General features: G+C 34.9%; 1 protein-coding gene across 5 annotated transcripts in view; it reads right to left on the bottom strand.

The window, feature by feature from the left end:
* Positions 1–1,003: 1,003 nt before the first annotated feature.
* LOC138307720 (uncharacterized) overlaps positions 1,004–23,290 on the bottom strand; it is a 38,307-nt gene continuing 16,020 nt past the window's right edge. For 3 of the 5 annotated variants that reach the window (XM_069248566.1, XM_069248567.1, XM_069248569.1), the window contains exons 2-16: positions 13,080–13,136; positions 11,824–11,952; positions 11,375–11,428; positions 11,007–11,078; positions 10,373–10,486; positions 10,042–10,137; positions 9,456–9,584; positions 6,598–6,744; positions 6,227–6,289; positions 5,760–5,851; positions 5,512–5,617; positions 4,841–5,009; positions 4,409–4,476; positions 3,931–4,052; positions 1,004–2,557 (exon numbers count right to left, since the gene is read on the bottom strand). In XM_069248566.1, the coding sequence (XP_069104667.1) occupies positions 1,492–2,557; positions 3,931–4,052; positions 4,409–4,476; positions 4,841–5,009; positions 5,512–5,617; positions 5,760–5,851; positions 6,227–6,289; positions 6,598–6,744; positions 9,456–9,584; positions 10,042–10,137; positions 10,373–10,486; positions 11,007–11,078; positions 11,375–11,428; positions 11,824–11,952; positions 13,080–13,136 (2,484 nt within the window). In that variant the 3' untranslated portion in view covers positions 1,004–1,491. Of the gene's footprint in view, positions 2,558–3,930; positions 4,053–4,408; positions 4,477–4,840; positions 5,010–5,511; positions 5,618–5,759; positions 5,852–6,226; positions 6,290–6,597; positions 6,745–9,455; positions 9,585–10,041; positions 10,138–10,372; positions 10,487–11,006; positions 11,079–11,374; positions 11,429–11,823; positions 11,953–13,079; positions 13,137–17,700; positions 17,865–21,769; positions 22,621–23,290 lie in introns of those variants that run through there. The other 2 variants (XM_069248564.1, XM_069248568.1) reach the window with 2 other exon arrangements.

Here is a 23,290-nt window from a genome sequence, read left to right as displayed (position 1 = left end):
AGACGATTAATTTACTGGTGTTGTAGCAACAACACACCCTTTAGAATGCTTTAGCTCTCTATATACAAACAGACTAGGAGAATATTTCGAGCTCTATAAAGGAAGAAGATTTTCGTACTCATTCATCTGCATTAGGCGAAAAGATTTTACTCTTGCCCCATTTTATTTTCATTTTCGCCAAAATAATTTTAAAATAAATTTTTATGATTGTTTTCACAATTGACAATAAACATAATTGTGAAAAATTCATTTCTGTGTTAATAAGAAAGGGAACAATAGTCTTGTATACCCAGATCGCGAATTTTCTATTTGTTTCGTTTCCTTATTTTAAGCATTTTTTTATTTAACACTCGAAAATAAAAGGTTATTTTTCATTATTAACACCTTATTAATATGATCATGTTTATATAAACCTTTAGCAGAGGAGTATCATTAGGATAAAATGACCAGAAGGGGAAATATATACGATTAGCCATTTATTTTGCGCGTAATTTCACGAAAGAGGAAGAACGCATATGAATTTTTCGGAAATAATTGTATGTAACGTATATAAGAATTGCCGATTGTCATTAAGAGCTCCAGATCTTTATTGATGCATTCGCGACAATAATCATGACACGGTATTGTATTCTGTATTTACATAATACAGAGTTATTTGCCCTTTCGGGTAGGTATTGATTGTGACGTCATGTGTTTGCGAGCGTAACGTCATACTTTTCAGAGAAAACGACGAGAATTGCGCTCACAAAATAATGACAAAACAATCGATACCTACCCACAAGGGAGCTAACTCTATAATATGCAAAGACGTAATACGCCACAACAAATTGGTTTACAGTAAATTCATATAGAATAAATTTTAAAAACAATTAATACCATGGCATTATAATAATAGTCTTCTGAGGGTCGGTCGATAAATCTTGGGAAAGAATTTTGTGACTGTGGTTGTGTTGTGTATAAAATATAATTATCAAGTAACTAACAGAGACAATTTGAACGCAGATTTATCACATATTCATATTCTTTTAATTAGCAAATTGTTACAAACAAAAGAATTATAACATATTATGGAATATCAATAAACGAAATTATACATCAATGATAGCAACAAAGACATATATATTAGTGGTACAAGGGTATACGTGTTGTAAACGTAGTTCCGTATACCAAATCAAATTAATAATGTATTTGCGGAAATAAAATATGATTTAGTATGATTACTTGGGATACATCTTTCCTATTTGAATTACTTTTTAACTGAACATCCGCTTCCTTAATCATGGAGTAACGATAAAATTGGTCAATCACTACAATGTATAACAGAGAACCATTCTCATTTATATACATGTATGATTTCTCCACTTCGCACTGATCATCAACACTATTCAAACATATTCCACCAAAATAATATTTAAGTCCATATTTATTTCGGTAATGAGTTCTAGTTGCAAACGAATGTAAATTTGTTCTGGTGTAAAATGTTCCTGCTGGTTACTTTTTACCATTAGTTAATCCTTTGAACGCATGCGCAGATCTGACGGCGGACAGAATCTTGGATCTGGCTTTTTCCAGTCTGTCAATGACGATATTATTTGATGGGTCGATGTCGAGTTTGGAGGGATCCGTGACAAGCCTCGCTTTGATAAAGCCCTTCATGATGGCCTCCTGTACAGGGACCTTTTCCCCAGTAACATTATTCACGTATTGTCCATCATTTCTGTCCAAAAGTCCGTCATTGACGGCCTCCGTGAACGACACTTTGGATTTAAGTTTCTGGTTGACTACTCCGTGTACAGCGTATGTTTTTACTTGTTCCTCCTGCGCGTCCCCATTCTCTCCGTCCTCAAAGTGTGCGATAACAAGCCCACTGTGAATAGCGTCCCGAATAGATATAACATCCCCATCCTCTGTTGTATATGTCCCCTTTACGTCGTTTAAGATATTCTTTGCTGTTGCTTGCGCTACCGTTAACTCCTCCTCGGTGCTCGGGTCTATGACTGCCTTAATTGAAAAAGGCCGCGTGTCCTTGATCGTTTTTATTGTAACAAGACCGTACGACTGGTCTTCTTCACGGATTTTCTCGCTAGACTGGAACGAGATTTGCACTATACCTCTATTGATGGCTTTGCCCATGGTCATGGTTTCTCCAGTAACTATGTTAATGTACTGATTTGATACCTGGTCGAGGATGCCGAGAAGGACAGCTTCCTGGGGACTGATGTAGTCGTCCTTGGTACGCGGGTCCTTGACGGATTCGATCATGAAAGTCTGTCTCTCCTCTGCCACGGTTGACATGACGCTTTCAGTGACCGTCTCCTCGCAGTATTCCTCATATGTCTCGTCCTCCTCCTCCTGGTAGGCCGGTGGTCCAGCCTCCTCCATCGTGAGGACGTTCTGTGTGAACTGTTCCTGTACCTCCTCTGACACCATCTCCTCTTCCTTCCGAGGTTTCTGTGGCCGGGGAGGGAAGGGTTCTTTCGGAGTCTCGTGGAAGGTCACGGTCGCATCCATACGGGACAGGTCAGAGAGGTTCAGATCTACAGATGTATCCCAGAACCTGATAATGTATAATTGGGTGATTCGATAAAAATCATATTTGTCAAAGAGAGCATTATAATATCAATTCAAATCACTGTCATTTGTAGGGATCGAGCTCTATGGATAGAACGTTCAACCAAATAAATCCCTTTCGGTTAAAAGTATAGAAGAGTTCTATTGATAAGTCACTATGTGGACTCCATTGTAAATAAAACAAAGCAACCTATTAATATACATTGAAATCACAGTCTGCTCTAAAAGTCGAACTTATGACGCCTGGGTCTAACGCACAACCAAATGAGTTGAAGAGAAGATCGTTCTAGCTGTGTAGTATAGCATGGCTGCTATCTATCAGTATACACTACAGTAATAATATGATGTCTTTCGAAACTTTTGTAACTTTTTCTAAGTTACAAATTGACAATTTTGTTCTGCCAAGATGAGCATTTAGAAACAGTTTTAATTTATCTGAAGGAAATAATTACTTAGAAAACTCCAATGAAATTATTGCGTTTAGAAGGGAATGATGATGCGAAAAGGAATATTATAAGCAAAGCATGTATCCGTTCTGATATTTGTTACTAAACCAGTGAAATGTTTATGTGTGAAGTGTCGATGACTAGTACGATGTGCACACTGTCACCTTCCAGGTATATAACAGTGTTCAGTTCAGGTCTTCATTACTTTGAAACGTATGGCTAATCAGTGGGCACATCGTACTGGGCAGCAAAACGTCACACATACATTTTTACCAGTTATGTTATGAAAACTAAGCTGAAGGGACGATATATTGTTTATTTTATATATATTTATATGCATTATAACAAAATATATCCTATAACATTGTATTCCATATTACAACTGGAGATGTTTAACCTAATATGAACATTTATAACTACTTTTAATGTATCCGATGGAAAACCGGTAAAACACGTTTATAGCGAAAACACTTACAACGAATTCATGATTATAACATAGTAATTCCATTCCCCATTAATGTTCCTATAAGATATATGTATGTATAACGAACTATGCTTATAACGAAGTGATAATTTTGGTCCTCAGGTTCATTTTTACATTGTATCCAATTAAATCATTGCGTGTTTAATGGAAGAATGGTCTGGTTATTAACTGCAAAAGGAATATTACAGGCAAAGCATGTTTCTGTATTGTTATCGTCACCACCAGTAAACAATTTCGATGACTAGTACGATGTGTATCCTGTCACATTCAGTTCAGTTCTTACATTGCACCATATGATTTGTTAATATACACATGGTACTAGCTATCGAAACGTCATACATTTAACATTCTCTGGCTGTGTAACAATATCATTACATAAAACATACTCTCTAACCAGAAGAAAATGTTTAGTAGAAGCATGATTCTTACTTAACGAAGTGTGCAGTGGACACAAACCGGAGCTGGTCCCATTTGTCACAGACCAACAGGTGTTTGGGTTCCTGTACCAGTTCAACTATCACCTTAAATGTCTCCCAGTACGCCCAGAAGTCCTGGGGAACAAAACATACATCGTTACATTAGGTATTATACTGTTCTCGTCTTCATTCGCAACAGAACATACAATGTTACATTATTCTGGTAGTCTGTTTTATCTTCATCGGTTATAATGCAGTGTATATGCAGACATCTTGGTACCAAAAACAATAATTTGAAATTATCATTTCCAATACAATTTGAAAAGCATTTTGAAACTTTGTCCAAAAAAAGTTCATTTTAGTAAAATATATTGAATTACAATACATTTTATTTTTAATTATTATTAGGTGATTTCTATCAACGATCAAAAGATTGATACTGCCTCTATGTGATATAGACCTTATATGTCCATGGTCTTTACTGTACATACCTTGTACTTGTTGAGAAGATTTTCAAGTGACTTGATTTGTACAACAGCCATCAGGGGGGCACCAGATCCTAAATGTGTAAAACGTATGTTTTTTTTCAAAACTTAAATTGAAAAAAAAAATTGTTTACTCTGTAATATCTGACAAAAAGAGACACAAAAATACACTTTGTATACTTTTGAATTCTGAGCTAAGAGTTCAATCATACAGTAATAATAGCGTTTTCACGGCTGGTACAAATTTTGCACTATCTATAGATTACAACAGTCATATAATTTTGTAATAACGTTTATTTTGGAATGGATCACACATTTTTTATATGTTTCATGTGCTAGTGTTATCGTATGCGAAAATGTTACTTTTGAACCTTTTATTTTCGATATGAAACTTCAACTCTGACATCCAAACTTTACAACTGAACTTTTGACTCTTACCGTCCTTGTCACCTTCCTCTAGGATCATGCGCAGTCTGGCTATCCGTTCCTGGAGCTCCTTGAAATCTCCGTAGCCATTCCATGTACCGTATAAGGTTGTTTCAATACTATTCATTACACGGATCAGGTCATTACGGTCCTTAGGGCCCATTGCTTGCAGACTCGCGATCTGTAGGCAATATCAGAAATCGTAAATTTTACTTCATATTCTTATGTCAATATGTCATATTGCTTATACTCAATTATGGTTATTGTAATGCTTCGATAACAAAATTTAGTAAGGCTTTTTGAAAAACTGTCAATTTTGACCTTTTACAATATTGAGAGTCATTTTTTAAAATTAAGTAAATAAAGGTATTAAATATTTTAGCTACTCACATGTTTACTAAATATATGTAACCAGTAGTATTCCTTCTCTACTGTATTTCTACACAAATATCACGATATGTATGTTAAACTAATGTTAATTCATTATGGGCTTGTTTTGTTATTTCATAGATGTCGTAATCTACAATATTGTTATATATTACATATATTTCAGGTTTATTACACATATACAAACTATCGTGATAATGTTACTGCACATATTTTAAGTTATTTACAAACTCCATTGAGTAATGACCATGACCTACTTAGTGAACACCATTGAACAATGACCTTGACCTACTTACCTCCTCATCTGTCCAATCCCTGAACACCATTAACATGAACGCCACCATCTGATAACCAAGGCGCTTAATACTCATCGTCCACAAAGCCAGCAATTGTGTCCTTAACCTGAGTTCAACGGTTTATAATGTTTATAAAATGATGTTCGTTTATCCAATTTCAAAGCAATAAAAAAATGTCAATACTAATATATAAAATGTAATCTTATTTTGGGTAAATTAAAAGTACACGATCATGGCTGAATACTCACTTCATAACAGCGTCCATCGCAACACCGGAAGGTCCCGGGATCACAAGTAATACAGCAGGTACTGCGCATGTCTGGTCCCTCGAGTTCTTCACCTGTTAGACAAAAAAGTTCTTAGTCACAAACTACATATGTCGTTAATGAAGGATTCATTTGAATATATGTTTAATGTGGTGTTGATAAAACACAATAATCTTGTGCAATTCAAAATTTCGTGAGGACTTTTTGTAAGAGATCGTTTCACCGGTGTTGAAGTCAATCAGAAACGACGTTATAAACGGCGACGTCGTTATGTCACGTTACGAGTTAAGAAGAAAGCTTGCATCTTTCAAGAAAGATAACAAGTTTACAATGTATCTTTGAATACAAACTATTAGCAATAACATTCAATTACAATTATGATTCTACGTGTCTGGAAAAAAAACGATTTTCAGACTTCCAATAGAGGATTTTTCACGATGAATACCTACCACCCATTTTGTTCTGTCGCTGTTGTCAATAAGTGTCAAAGATTCGCCTTCCTGGAACTCGATCTGGAATCAAAGGTGCCCTAAGTTATTGAAATCATTGCTTTAGAGGCTCTCTTACCACATAGAAAGAGAACCACTTACGTATACTATTGATACACTGCTCAATTTCAAATTAACGAGAAATTATATCAATTTGCATTCAATGTCTTCTCCTCATAGGCATATGGATTAATAAATAATAAATATCCACTTCACTATATTCGGAGTCCAATGTATATTACAAAGAAGGTAATATGTATGTACATCACTTTTCTATAGTTGTAAGGAAACCTTAGTTACTCAAACTCAAACTCAACTGAATATTTTTTTACCTCTGATGTTCTGTAGGCTGCTATAGCGATGACAGGGCGTGGTTCCTCTAACTTCTGGATCCTCTGGGGAACAGGTACGATACATTTGGCACGATCAAACAGACTCTCCACTTTGCCTTGCCATTGAAGATAGGCTAACAGAACATCCTGTGAAACAGAAGAATTAGTAAGTATGGTTTAAATAACTAATGTCAAAAATTCTTCAATATCGGGGAATTGATTTTAAGTACTCATCAGTGTTCAAATCTACTCAAGTATATGTGTATATGTATATATAAAATTATCGCAGAAGTCCCAGTTTTTCACCTTATGAAGTAATATCCCAGACAGAAACAAGAGTAGCTTGACAATTGTGATATACACTGTCAGATTAAGAACACCATGGGAAAATCATAATGACGTATATATGTCGTATGGTTCTGTCTATGACTAGATCCCGATATACTCTAGTTTACTGTAAAAGTTACTATATTATATAACGTCTTATCTGTAGCTGTGATTATTTACGGGCCGGTTCTTCTGCAAGCATGCTTTTTATGCTGTCTACATTTATGTATATGTGTACCTCTCCCATGCATAATAATAATGGTATGGCAGATGAGAACGAAGAAGATGACCTTTACTTATCCTCCTCGTTCCAATCGATGATATTGCAGAAGAATCTTTTCATATGCGTTTATTTTTTTCCTTTCGGTTTGGGACGACAAGAACTGAATTCTCCATCACGGTTCTATTTACAAGTATGTTTATAACAAATCGATCATGCAATCATATATACCCTTTGTTAATAGCCTTATGAATTAATTACGAGGCAAGATGAAATCGTCTTAAATTAAAAAACGATAACCTTATAGTTGCAAAAACAATCGTACCCAAAACATGCATTTGAATCGAAATGCGTGAAATGCAATAAAAACGTTAAACGATCTGCTCCCAATACGGAAGTTTTATCTGGTTCTTTGACGTTATCGTCCATACAAATCTTAATGAAAAGGAAGCTGTGAATACTACTTAAATATATAGACGTTAGGAGAAGCGGAAGTATCCAGCTGTCGCTACTATCGTTATATTGGGATACTAGAGTACGATAACAGTACTACGTAGAAAATACAACATGACAGTAAATCATGATACAGAGTACCTAGTTAACTTATCGGTATAACTACATCTTAAGTCTATCGCGAGGTATTGACAATTGGTTTATTTTACGATATCACAGACTGTTTGCGTAGACAAATGTTAACAACATATCCCTATTACTATAGCATATCATGAACTAATTCAAATAAGAACGAAATTATTATTACTATTTTAAGAATTCCAAACCAAGTTGATCTGACTTGCTACCACAACTCGAGGTCGGTCCCATATACAATATATTGTTGAACTAATTAGACGAGCCATCCGCCCTCTCACACAGCGGCACTTGAATGGTAAGTGGACCACGTTGTCGCGGGGTCGAACGGATCCGAGCCTACAAGCCTACCACTACTAACACTAATTAATCAGTGTAAGAGTTCACCGTACAGTGTCGAGTTTACAGCCTTAACGTCTTATATGGCGTGTTTAGATATACAGTTTCCCATCAAAGCAAGACAAAACAGCGTGTTTATGGGAGTTTGATTATGTGACATTCAATACCGTAGTAGTTGTCGATGTCTGATACAGTATCTACAATGGTAAACATTAATAATGGCAATGCTATGTGCGATCGCTTTCATGAACATCATTCACGTGTGTCAATAGTATCAAACTGTCACGAAAGGATGGAATATCGATATGGTGCTCTTACATCCTGACAGATTATACTGAATCTCACCAACAATGTTAATGCATATGGCTCAATCATGACTCTGTATAAATTATAAATGTGTCCTAAATAAAGGAAATAGTTTAATGCTGAAAACTTTGACTAACTAGTATCACAGGGGTACAGGTTTGACGCTACTTGAACGTGTAATTTTAATTATCAATTCCATTCAAATCTTTATTTCATTATTTCATTGATTTTGTGACAATAAGAAGGTTATAGCCTGGCATGAAGCCAGTATCCAACATGTTCTATACTGATAACCACAAATGCGCTTTTCTTAGGGATTGTGTGGTTTGTAAAACATTTAAACTTACATGCCACTCAAAATGGGGTTTTTAAATACAACAAACGTTGCAGAATAAAGCAAAAAAAATGTTTATTTGTATTGATTATATTCAATAATAGCTAAATCCAATTACATTTCTAAAATCGTGTCACTATATATTATCATAGTATTTAGTGCAACTTTTTAAGTATTGAGTATGTAGATGAACACAATGGAGTCTCTCATTATTCAATCTGCATCTGTTGTTTACAGTAAGTAGCTGACACACACACTGGGAGTTATAAGCATGTTAATCAACCCTCTGTGACGTAATGTGAGAGGGTCTCCTTAGCTCTAGTGCTTTAGTCGTCAGATATGAGTGTCTATTCATTTCTATAGTGAATATACAAAGGCTACTGACTTGTATAATACTAGTAATTCATAACAAAACCGTTTTACATAACAACACATATTTTTTGTAAAAGTTACTTCCCTTTATATCATTTGATGTGTTATTGTATTGGATTGAGATTTCTCCTCATCGTTGTGTTCTATTAAACGAGAAACTGATTTAAAAAATTGTAAATCGCCTTCAATGGAATAGTTCTTTAGAAAGTTGGGTTTTTTTTGTCAATGCTACCTGCTACCCTAACACTATCAATAAACTACATGTAAATCATCCAATCAAAACTTGTACATATTGATTTATGCGGAGGTACATTTTCAATAATGAAATCAAACTAACACCACAAATATACAACCCTTTTTAAATCATCCTACCTTCATCTCTGATTGGATGCATTTAACGTCTGCTTTGTCGCCATTTAACTTGGAGCGGTCAAACGTCAGATGTATCCTTGATAGCGTGGTGTTCATCCAGTACTCAACTTCCTCAATTTCGTGGAAGAACTGGAGGAAATACAATTGTAGGTTTACTTAGCACATGGAATTATCATTATATATAACATAACAGTATGTTGAATAAAATCATGGATATTACACACAGGTTATTCAATTCGTCTGACTGTGTATGCTAGGACCAAATGTATAATATCTGGAAAATTGATTTAGTCTAGCAGTTTCATTCATTACACAGAATCAAATGTCCGGCCCTCGCTTTGTGATTTTGTTAAAGCCATGGATATGTCATATAAACAGAATGCTAATTATGATCTATTCACTGATTATTGATAATACTGAGAAGGTCATGTGCAATATTTGGAGCCATAGGGACCAGAAAAGCCTTTTTATTCTCAGGTGTAATGTTGTTCTGAAATATCTTCCTCCGGTCTATAATATCTAAGTGTCCTGTGTTACACTAAAACCTTTATCATACTCTCTGATCTTACAGAGTAACTTCCCTTACCTCTTGGTAGGAGGCGGCGTTGTGGAGATGGACCTGTGAACACTGTAGTACTGTGTTGATCCAGCGCCAGTTGTTACGGACGGCCGCAACACAATCCTGGACGGACAAACAAAACAGGTTAATCATGTATTACCACCAGTAATAATTAACCAGATAGTGATAAAAACAGGTCCAATGGAGGTCAAAAACTATCAGACCTTAAGATCATGAAACAGTCTTAATAGTCAAGATTATGTTAGACTTAGCTAATCAAATATGGCGTTACAAAAGTTGCATCATTTTTTATAAGTTAAGTCTAAATTTAAATCTTAAATTTTTCTTGATGTCTGACCTTTGCAGTCCTGGCGAGATTCTCGTTACTCTGGTTGTTCCGGCCAGTATTTTTATTATTCTCCATCATGTTGACTAAATGGACAGCTCTGGTATCGAACTCACATGACAAACTCTGAAATAGTCAACGCATGATCAGATCAATATAAAACACATTGAAATACAGGAGAGTGAAATCGAAGTTAGTTAATGCATAACATAAAAATTGACAAAAATTGACAAAAATCAATCTACGAATAAAAGATGAAAGAGACAAATGTTTCACCTTCCTTATCTCCAATAATAAATCGTAGGATACAACTAAATACAGGTACCGAACGCTGTATTCACTTTATCAAATTATTTTGCCTACCTTGGTAAATCATTGTTATGTTACAAGATGCAAATACCATAAAAGTTTGTGTCATTTGTCCGTTTTTACGAAAATCCACTATTTTCTTTTTGATATTTACTTGTGTTTAGAATTTGTTTTCACAACGTCAATAACTGAGAACAATAAGCTATATATAAAGGTTATCTTTAATTTGTCGCCGTTCTTTACAATTTATTCAGAAGTGCTTAATTTTGCTGAAATCACCTTGACCGCGAATATAGATAAGTTTAACTCCCCTCAAATTAAAAGCAAATAAACATACCTGTATAGAATCCTCTAGTGAGGCGATCCCGCTAAGTACCTCCATACACGACAGCTTCTTGTTAGACACCGCCTGCAGTTAGTATAAATGTAGAGTGAAATGGTCAGATAACGAGAATAAAACATTGGTAATAGCGAAGATGTATGATACAAATGCTACAATACTTCAGCTAATGGGTAAAAGATATATAAGGGTGCACCATTCGTTAAAATTCTTTAACATTTCAAATTATAAATATGATTTCATAATCGTAAGCTTGAAAAATCAAATATAACAGCCATATTCAATTGCTAGTCTGGAAGGTTTTGCTGAACGCCAACAATGGGACACAACTCTAACGTAAATACAAACTGGATCGTTTAGCTCACCTTGACGGATTCGTAAGCTGATGAAATGTCCATAGTTTCCTTCTGACCAAGTTGCTAAAATAAAGAGAAAAGTGTGTGAATAGTGGTGAAGGAAGTAAATACATAACTGATAATTATACAAAAAGACAAATGATTTAAATATAGTGAACGCTCTAAATCTTAATGTTTCTTCATATATATTTTGTCTTCTCGACCTAGTGAATAATACAGACTCAGTCGCAAACTTTGACACATTCAATATGCAAATCTTATAGCAATAAACAATTAGAGGAAAGGCTGCAACATCTGATATCAATATGATTTTCAACTTAAACATGCCTTACTTTTCTTTAACTTTTCTAGGCTTTAATTTCGCTTTTAATGACAAATAGTTTCAGAATAAATCACAAACAGTCGCCATGACCACTTTATAGTACCTAGTAAAATTGTAATTGCCAATATGAACTCACGTGCTTAGTAAATAGTCGGTTGAGCCCTGTACCGTATTTGAGCACATCATTGTTTTTAGTTTTCTGTGTTGACATGGCGGACCTCACATCAGCCTGGCAAGATCCGAACGGAGTGGTTTGTAGCTCCTCCTACAAATATATAGGACATTATTGATATTAGTTTTCTACGGAAATAACATTAAAACCTGCCTTAGCGACAACCTTTATATAAAGACCACGCTCCCAACTCCTTTCACCATAGGAAAGCTTTACAAAAGTTATAAAAAGTTCCTTACTTTTAGTAATGTTTTTATGAATAAAATTAACTTAGCAGTTTACTAAGTTAAGAAATATTCACGATATGCAAAAGAGGTAAAGTATTCCATTTAGCCTGGTTCTGTAATATTTTTTTTTATCAAAGACGATTTAATTCTAAAATTGTATGTTTTATCATTCCTTTGATTTGGATATATATATATATTATATATAAACAGCATGTATTTGACCTACTTATAAAAAACATGTAAATCTCACTAAGTTTTTAATATGACCGAAATACCCACACACGAGTGATATAGTTTCTACCGGTGAACATCAAAGGATTAAATTATTCTTAATTTACTATCTCTGTCCTAGGCTTAACAGCTTGAGATACATAAAGGTGACATATCGGATCAAACAAACCATAGTATCTATGTAATATTCTGACCTTATATTAGATGGTCGTTAATATTTCATTTCTTTTCTATCTGATTTTAATATCCATCATGTTTCAGATATAGAAGTGAAATATCTAAGTAATGATAAGAATAAAGCCGTTATTGTCAGTCATATTTATTCAGTTGGTGTCAGAAGTTCCATGGTGATGATAATTAGTCAAGTTATTATCGAATGATGGATATGGTGTTCGATAATTTTTGTTTGGTGATCAATCTAAAAAAAAGTATTACCTATACACTTTACGTACGTTTGATAAGTTACGCCAAACCTTCAAAAAACCCAGTGGATAATACACATTCTACTATTAGACTTGGTCAAACTCCTTGAGAATGGGAGAACTCAAGCTTATTGGGTAGACAACATTTTAAGACATAGTAAAACCCTTGAATACGGATGAACACATTAACATCTATTTATATTCACTAACATTTTAAGAAATAAATAGTAAAACTCATGAATATGGATGAAAACATTCAGATCTATTTATATTTTACTAACGAAAATTTCATCCGGAATTATTTATTACATATTAAAAGGTAGAAAACAACTAGACTAACCTGCGTCTTGAACAACCACTCCATACATTTCTGAACGTCTTCTTCGGCCATTTTCTTCTGAAAGAGTAAAGAAAAAATAACTATTTCACTCTATTCGGAGATCAAGCGTTTCTGTGATTCTTCATATGTAGGTAACATTGAGTACTCTGTTTCAGCTATAACATACAACCCCTTTAGCATATAAACCAGAAGTATAGTGTATAATTATTAATAACTGTTACTTCCGGTGACTACCTTGCAAAATATTTCCTGATTCAGTCAAAAATACCTCTTTACCGTCTATCGTAGAAAAATAGTACATAATTAAACTCTTTTGTACATTTTATAAAAGGCGTCATTGTTTTAAACATATGAAATGGAAACTTGTTTGTTTGTTTGATTATAATAACGTCCTATTAACAGCCAGGGTCGTGTAAGGACGACCTCCAATGTATGTTGTGGGTTTTGGTATCAAGTATGTTGTGAGTGTTTTGGGAGACTGTGGTATATTCGTGATGCGTCTTCTTGTATAGCGAAATCTTGTCCTTTTTATAGTGCTAGATCACTGTTATGAAAACATTAAATTCAAGCACAAGGTATTTCAGAAGTGGGCTTTGCTGAGTGAGCCAGTATGGGGAACAAAGTCAAAGGGATGACATTCCTAGGGTAAACTTAATTGAAGATTTCACTAGAATATACAGAACAGCAGTACTTTATATTCCCGTATGATGAAGACACTACTTTGATACTTCGACATTACAAGGATGGTATCTTTAACTTAAGTCTTAACAGGATATTATTTTTTGTTGGAATACACCACATAAAACGTCGCCTTCGCTCGGTTTGATTTGTGTAGCTAATGTACATGTTTCTTCAGATGTTTGTTTTTCACTTAAGATCCTTAACATGACATTTTAAAATCTTTATCATGCAACACTAAATAGATGTTAAAAATGATTTGTCATAAATCTTAATTTGAATAAATTACCATAAATTTGAATTCTCGTGCGTATAATTACAAACCCATTCAGCGTGTTTATATTCAATAATTAACATGCCATATGCACATCAACAGAGAAAACATCTTTTCAGATAGAAAATAGTCATTGTATATGGTTAGTTATCATCGGGTGTTTATAGATAGACTAAGTACACAAAGGCAGGCTTACAATGGAGTATAAAAATCAGAATTCGCTAAATATTCAGGGCAATGAAACATTTGTGGAATCCTTTACATGTATGGGAGAAAAGTGAGTTTCTATAAAATTTATAATGGATGTTCAGAGCTTTTGTCAATGGGGCGATACTAATCATAGCCAATTGTCATAGTTCAACAAAAACTTCAAAGTTGACATTGGAAAATTGAAAGCTACAAAACCCATTACGTAATCTTCGCTCAACTAATTAAATTTGTGGATCACACGTAATGCGCGTGAATATATACGTATATATACAAAATAGCAAACAATTAAATCCTCGGGGACTAAAACCAGCGAACTAGTCGGTAATACAATACACATGGCCACTTCAAACAAGTTCTTTGCTTACCAAATATAACCACTGATTGATGACTTTAAACTACTACTACGATCCCTTAGCAAACTGTTAGTAGAAAATATAATAAGAAATAATCATATTCTTTCATTACGTTTTATCTTTATCATATTTTGATGTGGCTTTTCTCCATCCCCACAACACAGCCTATAGTCACTGAACAACTTTATTTGCGATTTTAACTTACTGTATAACCCAATGTTTACGCGGGTCAGGCCAACCATGATAAATAGGTTTTTATCTTGTTTATTATTATTTTGTTCTCCTTTTTGTGCGGGAGGGGGCTGTTAATGCCAATGCCAATAAAAAAATATTTTGAATTTGGGTAGGTAGTGTTTCTTGGTTGATAGGGAGTGTTTTGGATGGGTACATGTAGGTAGGAAAGGGCAAACAACAATATTTTGTTTTAGCCTCATGATTTTATTTTCACGTTCTAGCTTCTGGGGCATATAATTATGGAAAAAAAAAAACATTTCTTATCATTTTGAGGATCAAATCTATGTCTCGCGAAATCGCGTCAATATTAATAACCTACTATACGATACTATGCGAGGTGTCTTTGTGGAAGAAACACTAAGCTCTTTCTGACCATGTGGTGTTATTGTTTTATTTTCCTAGTCTCTATACTATTACATATATAGTTTTACGTGTGGGTGTTATCCTTGAATGGTTGGGTTCGGGTTACGAATGTCCTGTGTATCGGTTCTAAGTCGCTAGCAAACTTTGCTAAGTGTGTTCTTTATGGTATGCTTTTTCGGTTATGTTAAGGTTTATAGAGACATGCTAAACCTGTTATGATAACGACTTCCTGGAAATAATGTCGGTAATATAAAAATTAACCGACATTATATAATCGTGTCCACACTTACCAATCCTATCTTCATTGCCTTTATATGCAATGTTAACAATGTAGCATATACATTCCAGTGTAACCGCCATGTTGGCGTTATTTCAAGTACTATAACATATTTTAATACGCTTATCAGTAATAAGTGTTGAACAAATATTTCAATTACCATTCAGGTGTGTTTTGATTTTAATCTGTATAGGATCACACTTAGACATACCACTTATAAATCATAACTTGAAGTGTCGCTATATCATCCCAAGGTGTTCAATTTATGATTTAGTTATTTTACCTATCGACCTATCAACATCTCTAAGGCTAAACGATAGCATTTTGGTGTACATGATATGCATGCGTTTCCTGTTGATGAGTTTCATTTTAGAAACTCACTGTTTTGTTGTGTCTTCCATAATAATCGTTTTTACCTTTTTATAGCCAGTAATTCATCAGAATTTAAAAGGATACCCATCGATAACAAATAAAAGTGACCCGTTCTAGCCTGCCTTTGTTTCTGTTGTTGTGGGTAGAGACTCCTCATTACGTAACGTCGTTAGTTTGTGAACGGTATTAATGACAGCCTTCCATATGTGCAATGTGTCTTATTTTGGGAAGCTGTGGTATATTTGTGTTATGTCTCCTAGTTATAGTGGAGGTCATGTCCTTTTTATAGTGCTATCTCACTGAAGCATGCAGTCAAAACGCAAAACTTTATCATAGGTAAAAACATAATATTGCAATGTAAGTACCAGTCAGATAAAATGGATTTCACCGAACCCGGCTGTAACCTGAGTTGCACTATCATACAGGCCACAATGCGTAATTATCCTCTAATATATGTATGTAACCCAGTGACAAGGGATGAGCGTGGTATTTCGCTGAACATGAGAACTGCAACTATAACTCGGATACACCCTATGAATGAAACAGTCACGCGATTAGAATATATAAGTAAATGTATACTGATCTTTTCACATTGTTATGCTAATAGGCAGGCTTAGGATAGCATCTTCAACGATCATAACAATCCAATTTAGATATAAATCTAGTTTACAAAGCGATAGAAATCTTCCACGTTCCACACTCTGAATGTTAAAAGGCATTTAGAATGTTTTCAGTTTCTTTCTATAGACGGTAGACCTGGGTTGACTAATCCGTGTGTTAGCCGTGTTTATTAATAGTAGTGGATCATGTCACATTTACAGTATGTCACAAATTTACAAAATAGTGACTCTTTATAAAAAATAATAAAATCTATACACCATACCAACACCGCACATCATATTAAAATACCATTGTTTTATTTATATGTCTAACTTCCCAAGGTATCCTATCAAATCACATTTAAACATAGTATTTGAAATCTTCAATTGTTTCGAAATTAATCAAATTAATTTACGGTACCAATTTGAAATATTTGACTGTGTTAGGAACATACATTACCGATGCTAGTCAAATACTAGCATGGAAAACTTTCTTACCATGATTTATCTTTGTCCTCTTTCTACATTTGATATGCATCATATCAACTATTTACTTCTTTAGTACGGTGCCTGTCTTTATTTCTTTTATATACTTGGCTATGCCATATCATCAAAAGCGCTATACAATTAAAATGTGGGGAAATAGGTTGAAAAACGACTTCATAAATTTCAGATGTAAAACAATATTTCAATACTAAATCAGCGGAAAACTTTCATCGACTTATAAATAATTATTTCTACCAATGGGCTGCAAAGCCTAAAGTTAATGAATTATTTGATTTGATCAGAAATAATACAAATAAATATTTATTTTACATTCAAGGCTAAAAGCCATCTGGCGAAAAGCTTCTTATACGAAAAGAAATCAGCTAAAACGTTCATACTGCAGACATATATAACAGCCAGCCAATCTGACAACAAATACTTGGCTATGCCCTACCATCAAAAGCACTATACAATTAAAATATGGGAAAATAGGGTTGAAAAACGACTTCATAAACTTCGGATGTAAAACAATATTTCAATAGTAAATCAACGAAAAACTTTCATCGACTTTAAAATAAGGATACCCATCCATTATATTGATTAAACACCATCAAAACCAGATTTACAGTGTAATCTCATCATCAGTGATTCCGGAAGCAATGCATAGGAAAGATAAACATATGTCAGTGTCGAGCACAATATCTATGTATTCCTAAAGAAAATTTATACCTGTCCCGTACTAATGTTATAAATACTAAGTAAAGTGTATACTTACATAGGTTTATAACCCGCCGTGTAGTCACTTACACTGTAAACTACCACTACACTCCAATAAAGAAGTCCTAAAGTCCCTAAAATGTAAGCTACGGGTCAATCAGCCGAGCGTTTCCACCTGTATCTAAACGACATTCACTCGACCGGTTTTACTGACTGACTCGGTTACAGTAAGATGAAAGTCAGAACAGGTTTACCTGTGTGTGTTCCTGATCAGGTATCGTCCCCACCCGGAATGTCACTTCACAGCTTAACCTCAAATATTAAGTAAAATTTTATATGAAAACCATATTTTTATCATCCGAACTCGTCTAAGGTTTTATAAGAGATCATCACGAATACGCTTAGTCAGTCTATGTGATATTTTTGGAATTTGTATTAAACTGGTTTGAATAGGATACGTTGGGGATGAAACGAGGGTTAGTTTAAAGGTCAATGGGAGAAAACTGCTTCGGAGATATATAGATAATAGGCGGATTAAATGAAAGGGTCGGACAATAAAAGGGACTTTGTTAAAGGTCAAGGGGAGAGGGAGGAGTTGGAGGTAAAGAAATGTTACAGGTAGGTGTAATTCAGTAGGAGGTTGTTATTGGTCATAACCGGTGAGTTGTTTGGTCAGATGTATATCGGCAAAGACACAAACGCCGCGTACGAGTATAGCACTAGTATATGCCGTCTTCCGGTTTTAAATTTGTCTCAGTTCCAGTTCATGATAGTCAGTGTTCAATACTGGAAGGTGCAAGAAAAGTGGAGGAGACCATCTAGTGTCATAGGAATGCTTACAGTCCTCATGATATAAATATATAAAAAATAGAACTAGAGAAGTGCACATTGACCATCATAAATGGCCAATGGTCTTACTAGTTGTTATGTTTACTCTATATATATATTATATTTATATACAAAACTTCATTTCATATCTCAAATATTCAGTAAAATATTCCTAAAAAGATATTGTTGTAGACAAGCACATCAAGTCAATTATTTAAAACTCTTCGTTTTCTTAACCAATATAAAATGTGTATTGTTTACGTCCGATACATTGTATTTGTGTAAGAAGATGTGGGTACTATTCGATGCTGAATCATATACTAGCACCACATGCTTTTTAAGACGCAGTTAATAGACACATGCATTAGTGATAAGTAAAGAAAGCAGAAAAGGAAAGGTGACTGTACATATTGTAACAGAATGGGAAAGTCGAGTACAAACAATCTGCTATATATGACTTGACGCAATATAAAATTTAATGATAAATTTATGAATCAAGAGGCACTTGCGCCAAAGCTTCCATTCATGTTTATGAATTTGTACTGGATTTGAGCGGAAAAGCTTACCATAAAATTCTGTTTATTCAAATTTAAACGATGTTATTTTATTGTGCAATTTATATCATTGCACTCAGTACCGTATCACGAGGTCGGTGTGCACGCAAGTGAGACTGAATTCAGTCTAGCGTGACGGAGACCGAGTAGTAAGTGTAAGTACCTGTGTTCATTATACGTGATTAAGTCGCTAATTTATTCACGATGATAGAGATACCAAACGATAAAATTTTGTATAAAATCTTCTGAAATATGTCCTTAATAGTTTCCATAACAACTGGTGTAAACGAAGTATAGAAACTATAAGACTACGAGAATTTTTTCAGACATGACAAATCCTTAGCAATCATATACGAAATGTTACAAATCATCATCTTGCGTCTGCATTTTATATCAATATAAAAATGTATTTAATATTAGTTTACATAAACAAATGTACTACAGCATTTTGAGAACATCTGTGCTATTTATGAAACTAGCATCAAAATGACAACAATAAAACAAAAACAAAATTCGATACAAATGCTGTACATATCGGTTTACATCAAAAAAGAATTTAAAAAAATAACGAAAACTAAATTGCAATTAAAATACCCTGAAATGTGCTTTAAATGAACTTCATGTACTCTGAATATGTATATTGCTACTACTTCAAGTGATCATGTATCCTGATCAAGTCGATAGTGCGACTTCGTTTATTAAAATATAGTAGGAATGAAAATCATTTTCAGGATCTATCATGTCGAATCTTGTTCCAGCAATTACCACTTCAATATGCTGTAACTCTGTAGATATTTAGATAACCTGGATTTAACGAGCAGGGAAATCAAAACAGTGCCGTGGTGTCGTTTATGACGCGAAATATTTAAAACACCAATACATTAACAACGCCACCAAATATGTTTTAACGTGACCATTAACAATAATTTTGTAAAATATTGCCTTATAATTGAAGACCAATTGTAATGGGAGATAAAACATGGCGAATAGGTGTAACGAATTTACACGATAAGACTGACTGAAGATCCCCAAGTCAATACAATATTACACTTTAACACAAGATATCATTTACATGGTACTTATACTTTGCCCTTCATAAACACCATACAAAATGTTGGAACGAACGGGTAATCTACACCATAACGACTAAATAATTACACGTGCTTGTAACCCTTTTATACTGATATTACATAAGGAATCATATAGCATGTCTTTTGCAGACAAATTGTGCACAATAGCACTCAGGTGTTTAATGTTTAGACGTCCGGATCACCGAGCGACGACTGCAAACCGTACGAGATATTCGTTTGGGGTTCAGTTGGTTTTTGCACTTTAAGCATGTAAGGTGCATAGTGCACTACTATTCCGTAGTCGTGTTTTACAAATACAAAGACAATGCCTTGAATCTGACATTTTTCCAAAACAATCTATAGTCTGTATCAAAGGACGATCGGAACCCGATATGGCAAACAGTAAACCAATTACAGTATGTTTGCGATCTAAATATAAGCTGCCATTTGGAACAAAAAAAAACGATGGTAGGTGATAAGATGAAATGAAGTGCAACTGGACTCTTCCTTGTCAATTTGTTAATAGTTAACTGGTTAATTGGGATTAACGTCTTATTAACAGTAAGGTCATTTAAGGACGGTGTCCCTGTAGACGCTGTGTTGTTTGTAAATGTATGTATATTTTGGGAGGCTGTGGTATGTTCGTATTGTATCTCCTTGTAACTGTGAAACTCTTGCCCTTTTAAAGTACAGTCTCTCTGCCGCCGAAGACGAAGACACAGAACAGCACACTCTACTCATATTAAACTGACAACTGATGAACCAGTCGTCACACTCCCTTTATGCTGAGCGCTACGCAGGAGCAGAAAGTATCACTTGTCTTGTGGGCTTGATTGTCTTGTTATTACAATGACTCTAAACGGTATACTGCTAACCCAATGAGGCATACTTCCAAAGAAGCCAAGCAGCACACCCCACCCGGTCACATTATACTGACAGCTGACGGTAGTAGTTCAATGTTAGTGTTGACATAAAAGAGACCTTTTCCCTGTTTGTGGTATATTAATGCATATGTAAACAGCTGTGGCTCGTTGCAGTTTAGAAACCATGCTATGTTTGCTATGAAATGTCATCTACCGCCTACACATGTCAAGTTCTGATATTGAGATATAACTTCTACCAGTGTTGTTTCTCATCGGTATAAATTTATCCATCATAAGCGATTGCTGTGATATTTCCTTGTTAAGACAGCGTGTATGCTATTTGTTATACACAATACTTAATTACAAGTTTTTTCGCTTGTTTTAGTTTCACTGTCCATCGACAGCTATCAGACATTGATTACAATGATGTAAGGAAAATATTAAGTTATCTACGTGTACATGTTACAGCAATGGTTAAAATATTTAACACTGAACAACAGGCTTACATCTGTACTGGTGTGATATAAACAGCGATGAAAAAATAGTGAAAAAGTGAAAATCACAAGATATGTTATGAAACAAGAATCATCCAATAGTTCAATAATCAAACTATGCAGTGTTTTGGTATAAATCGCTGCCTATTTCAAGGTAAGCATCTTGGCAAACATTGCATACAAAATGACGGTTGTTTAGAATTCATGTTATTTTGTGTGCAAACAATTGGCAATTTCACATTCTTCAACAGTCATAAATTCTTACTGGATCGTAAATGATGTTTTCTTTCAGGCTCGCTGGTCTTACGTAGTACTCACCTTTTGCTTACGTATTCCCCATTTATTGTACTTGGTGTGTTTGTCGTGCTTACGTAGGCCGAATTGCACTAGTGAATATGCTGTGTCGTGAAATATGAACCATAAAATAAAGACAGCTATCGCCTTCAGAGGAAGATTGCTCTGGGACTTTATCATGAGCCAAACCTTCCCCAGTACCGAAAACTCGTAGAAATCAAACATTGTTGCGAAACTGACTTCTACACCAAAGCGTCAGATTTCAAGACTCAGCGAACCCAGGATTGTATTCCATCTGTAGTATCCCTCTAGTCATGTATTGACAGGTAAACACAAATATATATTCCAGCCGTTAGCATACATCCGGGAATGTAATAACGTCCTATATCACACACAGAATGGCTATCGACTTGTTTACATCCAGGTTCTTCTCTGCACATGTATTTGCACAGGTAAAATTTACCAGGTAAACCATCGCGTTGTCTCCGGCACTTCAAACCGGCCGACCATTAAAGCCAGACATTCACATGTATGTATATTGGTAGTATTTATAGTTCAATCAGTGCCGTTATTCCATTGGGCACTGTAATCCGGCCATTGTACACTGCCAATTCTACAGAATCACACGCCAGACCAGCAAAGCACTAGTAGAATCTCAACAATGCCTTGGGCAGACATTCTTCAAAAAATTCGGATTCTAAAATTTTAATCTCTTTAACGTTTAGTGACTAAAGTCAATCCGGATTTGTATATTTGGACGCAGTAAAGGTTTTAATCTTGGTTAGACGAAACTTTCTCTCAATTATCGTATGTTGCAGAATAGATCTGGACACAAACGCCCCCGCACGTTAGGTTCCCTCCCTCATAACGAGGTATATATGTGTATCGTGATGGATAAACAAGCACCACGCGTGTAATAAAAACGATCACATGCTAATACTCAACACAAGTATATTTTCATACTCAACTGAACCGTATCGATGGAATAGGTTTTATCAATAGGCATGTAAACGAACTAATTGCAATTTACAGTCGTGGGTGCTGGGCTTCAGAAAACCGGTTTATATGTCTGGTTTTAATCTAGTTCCAGTTCATAACACATCGAATTTTTATCATTTATCAATGAAGAGACGTTCTATGCGTTACAACACAACTCATGCCTGTCATTTTCACTGTCTGTCTGTTTGTTAGGCTCTGCGTTCTGTCCCCTGGCCGAGACACACCAAAGTCTATAAAAGTGGTAGCTTCTGCTCCTGCTTAGCGCTCACCATACAGGGAGTGGGATGGCTGGTTCGACCGTTGTCAGAATAATGTGACCGGGTGGGGTGTGTTGCTTGGTGTCTTCGGCGGCATGCTTCAGTGATATAGCACTATAAAAAGGGCAACAGTTCCACTATACAAGAAGACACAACATGAATATACCACAGTCTCCCAAAACACGCACCTCGCACAAAATACATACAACACACCACATACATGGGAGACCGTCCTTACATGACCATAGCTGTTAATATGACGTTAATTAATCAAACAAACAAACAAAAT

The sequence above is a fragment of the Argopecten irradians genome, chromosome 14, assembly GCF_041381155.1.
Source record: "Argopecten irradians isolate NY chromosome 14, Ai_NY, whole genome shotgun sequence".
In the NCBI taxonomy this organism is placed as follows: domain Eukaryota; kingdom Metazoa; phylum Mollusca; class Bivalvia; order Pectinida; family Pectinidae; genus Argopecten; species Argopecten irradians.
This window is presented reverse-complemented; position numbering and strand designations above follow the sequence as displayed.